At 44.4% G+C, this 6,000-nt stretch overlaps 1 protein-coding gene across 1 annotated transcript in view; it reads left to right on the forward strand.

Moving 5' to 3' along the window:
• Positions 1–6,000, forward strand: part of LOC126982648 (prostaglandin E2 receptor EP4 subtype-like) — a 64,902-nt gene that overhangs the window by 42,982 nt on the left and 15,920 nt on the right. Inside the window, exons 2-3 of the mRNA XM_050834859.1 lie at positions 1,194–1,217; positions 1,897–2,076. Coding sequence (XP_050690816.1) covers positions 1,911–2,076 — 166 coding nt within the window. The 5' untranslated portion in view covers positions 1,194–1,217; positions 1,897–1,910. The remainder of the gene's footprint in view (positions 1–1,193; positions 1,218–1,896; positions 2,077–6,000) is intronic.

Below are 6,000 nucleotides of genomic sequence, written 5' to 3' on the forward strand. Positions count from 1 at the left end.
CTTTTCCTTCCTTCTTTACTCTCCTCCATCTTCTCTCTCTCTCTCTCTCTCTCTCTCTCTCTCTCTCTCTCTCTCTCTCTCTCTCTCTCTCTCTCTCTCTCTCTCTCTCTCTCTCTCTCTCTCTCTCTTCTGTTCTTCTCCTACTTCCTCCGTCCCTCCACCTTCCTCCCCCTCCTCCTCCTCCCTCCCGTTCTCCCATCTCTCTCTCTCTCTTTCACCCATTCACCTTGAGTACATCAGTAGCACAGAATACGTGAGTGGTGATGGTGGTGGTGATGGTGGTGATGGTGATGGTGGTGGTGATGGTGGTGATGGTGATGGTGGTGGTGATGGTGGTAGTGATGGTAGTTGTGAGAATTAAGCTGTCTGTGGTGGTGGTTTCATTAATATTGTTGTTGTTGTTGTTGTTGGTCGTGGTGGTGATGATGGTGGTGGTGGTGATGGTGGTGGTAATGGTGATGAAGACGAAGAGTTACAGGTCCTCCGTCAACACAATATCAGGGTGATGGAAGGACGAAGGGAAGGAAGGGAGGGAAGGGAGGAGGAAGAGGAAGGAGGGAAGGGGAGAAAGAGGGAGGAGGGAGGGAGAGATGAAACGAGGGAATAAGGGGGAATGGAAGGAGGGGGATGGGTATAGTGAGAAAGAAAAAAGAAGGGAGGAAAAGATGGGAAAGGGAGGAGGTGGAGAAGGGAAGGAGGGGGATGGGTGGTATATAATGTGATTGAGGGAAGGAAGGAGGAGGAGGAGGAGGAGGAGGAAGAAGGGGGGGAGGGGAGGGAAAGGGGGGGGGGGCTTCTCACCTCATTGCAGACTAATTAATTGGTTCAGGGTGTGTGGAAAGGTGTAATAATAATAATAATAATAATAATAATAATAATAATAATAATAATAATAATAATGATAAATTTTCTGTGCATGCTAGATTAAGATGTTTTATTTTTCATTTATTTATTTATTTTTATTTTACTGTGTATTTTATTTTTGTTTTCGTTATTTTTGTTCTTATTTTTTTTATTCCTTTCAAACATGACATTCTTTTTTTTTATTTTCTTCTTACTAATATTTTTCCTCTTATTTCTATTTTTCTTATTATTATTACTGTTGGTCTTGCTCTTCCTCTTCCTCTTCTTCTTCTTCTTATTCTTATTCTTATTCTTATTATTATTATTATTGTTTTTCTTTTTCTTTCCAGGTTCCATGAAATAGGTGTCGAAAGGTTAGAACCACACCCACCACACCCACCACACCCACCACACCCACAACACCCATCACCCCCATCCCCCCACCCCACCCTCACCCATCCCCACCCCACCTTTGCACATCCTATACCCTCTCCCCCACACACATTCTATCTCCCCTCCCTTCTTCCTCCCCACCCATTCTCCCCTTCATCCTACACCCCCGCAAAGTATCTCCCCTCCCCCCTCCCCCTCCCACACCGCTCCTCCTCCTCCTCCTCTTCCCACCCTTCCCCTAAGACCCCCTTCCTCCTCCCCTCCCCATTCATTCACCCCTACTGCAACCCACCCCATCCTCCTTGCACACCTCTCCCCTCCTCTTTCTCTTCCCATTCTTCCCCTCTAACTCCCTCCCCTTCCCCTCCCCATCAATCCCTCCCCTCATTCTCCCCTCCCTTTCTCACCCATTCCCTTCCTCCCCACTACAACCCCCATCTCCCCCTCCTCTTTCTCCTGCCAGTAACCCCATAACTCCCTCCCTTCCCCACCCCTCCCATCTCTCCCTCCTACCACCCCTCCTATTCCTTTCATCACCCTCAAACCTCCCTTCACCACCTCTCCCTCCCTCCCCTCCCCCTCTCCCCCCCTCACCACCCCCATGCTCTTCCTCAACACCACCCCAACCACCTCCTTCTCCTCCTCATCGTCGCCCCCCAGCCCTCGAAGACCCCATGAGTGACATCGCAGCCCTGCTCGCCCCCCCCTGTGACAACGATACGCCCCCCATCTTACCCCCCGAGGATGTGTGCAAAGGGGGCGACAACTGCACCCTGGTGGCCTCCAACCCCGGGGCAACCATCATCTCCCCGCTCCTCCTCTCCTTGGCGGGGGTCACAGGTAAGGGGGGAATGGGGTGGGAGGATTGGGAGGGGGAGGAGGAGGAGGAGGAGGAGGAAAAAAAGAAGTGATGAGAGGAGAAGGATGATGAATGAGAGAAAGAGAAGGAGAAAGGATAGGAGGTGGTGGAGGAGAAATGAGAGGAAGAGAAGGAGGAACGAAAAAAAGGAGGAGAAAGAGAAGAAGTAAGAAGAGAAAGAGAAGAAGGAGGAATCAGAGGAAGAAGAGAAGGAGTAGCGAAAAAAAGAGGAAGAGAAAGAAAGAATAGAGGAAGAAGAGGAAAAGGAGAAGGAGGAAGAATGGCAGAATGAGAAAGAGGAATAAGATGAAGGTGAGAAGAAGGGATGATAGGAGGAGGAGGAGAAGAAGCGAAAGAAAGAAAGAGAAAGAGGAGGAGGAGGAGGAGAAGGGGGAAGAAAAAATGAGAGATGATGAAGAAACAGAAAGATGAGAAGGTTAAAGTGCTCTGGAAACACCGAAGCATGGAAACACGGAAGCATGGAAACACGGAAGCAGGGAAACACGGAAGCATGGAAACACGGAAGCAGGGAAACACGGAAGCATGGAAACACGGAAGCAGGGAAACACGGAAGCATGGAAACACGGAAGCATGGAAACACGGAAGCATGGAAACACGGAAGCATGGAAACACGGAAGCATGGAAACACGGCAGCATGGAAACACGGAAGCATGGAAACACGGAAGCATGGAAACACGGAAGCATGGAAACACGGAAGCATGGAAACACGGAAGCAGGGAAACACGGAAGCAGGGAAACACGGAAGCATGGAAACACGGAAGCATGGAAACACGGAAGCAGGGAAACACGGAAGCATGGAAACACGGAAGCATGGAAACACGGAAGCATGGAAACACGGAAGCATGGAAACACGGAAGCATGGAAACACGGAAGCATGGAAACACGGAAGCAGGGAAACACGGAAGCATGGAAACACGGAAGCAGGGAAACACGGAAGCAGGGAAACACGGAAGCAGGGAAACACGGAAGCAGGGAAACACGGAAGCATGGAAACACGGAAGCATGGAAACACGGAAGCAGGGAAACACGGAAGCAGGGAAACACGGAAGCAGGGAAACACGGAAGCATGGAAACACGGAAGCATGGAAACACGGAAGCATGGAAACACGGAAGCATGGAAACACGGAAGCATGGAAACACGGAAGCATGGAAACACGGAAGAGCGGACCGAAGTATCAGTTTTCCCCATCGCCTACTAGTACTAAAAGGGTATCCGTCAATATGTGTCTAGGGAGTCGCCTCTCCACTCGCCTCGATTGTATAGGGGAGCCGTTTTTTATTCGTTGCTGGGTTAGGTTACATAAAAAAAAAGGTTAATGATAATAAATAACGAGATAAACAAATAAATAAATGTATAAAAAATGAGCATAAGCTTGTAGTGGTTGACGTTATTAATTTTATTCAGATATTTGATGATGATGATGATGAGTTTTTATATGAAGAGGAGGAGGGAGGAGAGAGGGTATAGGGAGGTGAAGGACAGGGAAGGGTGATGATGGTGGTGATGGTGGTGGAGGAAACATGGACGAGCAGGCAGCAGAAAGTCTATATCGGGTCATTACGAGGTTGCTTGCTTGCAGTCACTCAATCAATCCGTCAGTCACAAGAGTAACCAGGGGAAGGAATTAAAGCACTACTGCATGTATGTACTCGTGGATACATTCAGTTCACTCCCGACGCAGTAAAGGGACGATCAATGCGATGCTTAAAGGAGTTGATTGTCTCCACACTGACGACTTAGAGCTGCAGGAAGGCCGCTCCGATATCTGTACTGCATCGCTTCGCCTGAATTGTTTTACCGTTGTTTATTGTTCTCGGGTTAGCTTGCAGAGGAGGAGGAGGAGGAGGAGGAGGAGGTGGAGGATAACGAGGTGGAGAAATTATAGACGTTGATGGTAGTGGTGGAGGAGGAGTAGAGGGAGGAGAAGGAGGAGAAGGAGGAGGAGCTAGAGGAGGAGGAGGAGGAGGAGGAGGTGGAGGATAACGAGGTGGAGAAATTATAGACGTTGATGGTAGTGGTGGAGGAGGAGGAGTAGAAGAAGGAAGAGGAGGAGGAGGAGGCGGAGGAGGAGGAGGAGGTATTTAGCTATTTTAAGGATGTTATATTTTTCTTATTTTCTTTTTTTCATTTTTTTTAGTTTTCCTTTTCATTCTTTTCTTTTTGGGGGATTTTGTTGATGTTTCCTGTTTTCCTCTTTACCGTATTGTTTGTTTTCTCTTTTCTTTATTTGATTATTATTATTCTTTCTTTTTATTAATATGATTTCTTTTTATTTTCCTTTTCTGTTTTCTTCCTTATATTTTTATTTTATTTTTTCTTCTTCTCTCTCTTTGTATCACTTCACTCGTTCTTTTCTCCATGCTATTTTCTTCCTCCTTTTCTTTATTATTATTATTATTATTATTATTATTATTATTATTATTATTATTATTATGGGAGGAGGTGGTAATATGGACCACTTTTTTATTTCTGGAAAAAACACCGATTTTAAAGGGAAAAATTGCATCAACAACCGTCATAAGTATTGGCAAATTTTATCCTCTTAACACATTCAGAGTTTTAATGAGAGAAACTAAACCATTCAAATGCTACAACTTTTTATTCAAGAAGATCCAAAAAAGTGGGTCGTAGAAAGTGGTGTGGTAATGTGAAACAGTTTAGAATATAACAAAATAATATATTCCTTTTTGTGAATGCATAAATAAAACTTTTACAGGAGCAGTGAGTAGCGGGCTTTTTTTTACGCCCTTGAACTGTCTCCTTAGCCGTAAAAAAAAAAGAAAAAAAAAGAAAGAAAAGGGAAGTTTATGAACAGAAATCACAAATGGAAAAATCAGTTTCACAGCTTCTAGGCTACACAAAACACCGAGCCCGTCCCCGGCACGCCACACACTGACCCGTAGTTCTTATCTGGAGTGTGATTTTTTTTTCATATGAGGTCTTTAAAGCCTCCTTGTATGCAGAGGACGTCAATAGAGATGGTTTCAAAGCCTTGCGACCTCTAATTGACACCTTAATAGCCTCAGGAACAGGAGACATGACGTGTGGGAGGTAAGCCCTGGAGGTATGGAATGATGGTTATATGGAACATGCTGGTCCATATTGCCAACCCACGACGTTTTCATAATTAGTTAGCAGAAATTCTAAACTAATTTGTTTTTCCAATAAACTAATTATGTCGTTTTAACAAGTGGTCTTATGACTAATCAACACACTATTATCAGAGTCCATATATATATTTTCTTTTTACAACAAAGGAGACAGCTCAAGGGCACACAAAAAAAGGAAACAATAATAAAAAAAGACCGCTACTCGCTGCTCCTACAAAAAAAAAAAAAAAAAAAACTAAAGAGGTGGCCGAAAGAGAGGTCAATTTCAGGATTTATTAATTTATATAGGAAAACAGGTTTGGAATCTTAACTAAAAAAAAAAGTTTCACTGAGCAAGAATTAAATAATTGCCCCTCAGAGCGACGCACCTCAAGTGAGTGACTAACGAAGCAATTTGGTGTCCTGTGGGGAACTATATAGCGTCATGTTTGAACGCAGTTACCAATAAACAGCAGCACTTGGTTTCTGAGATATGAGGTCCATATTACCACCTCCCTCCCTATTATTATTATTATTATTATTATTATTATTATTATTATTATCTCTATTCTTCGTTGTTTTTTAGTGATTTTGTTACCACTGATTATCTATTCTTTCCCTCCTTTCCATCTTCCTTTTCTTCTTCGTCTTTTTCTTTCTCTCCCTCCTCTCCTTTCTTTCCTTCTTTCTTCCGAGTCTCCCTTTCCTTTTCTCTCTTTCCATCTTCCTTTCCTTCTTCGTCTTTTTCTTTCTCTCCCTCCTCTCCTTTCTTTCCTTCTTTCTTTCGAGTCTCT

The sequence above is a fragment of the Eriocheir sinensis genome, chromosome 51 (assembly GCF_024679095.1).
Source record: "Eriocheir sinensis breed Jianghai 21 chromosome 51, ASM2467909v1, whole genome shotgun sequence".
NCBI lineage: Eukaryota > Metazoa > Arthropoda > Malacostraca > Decapoda > Varunidae > Eriocheir > Eriocheir sinensis.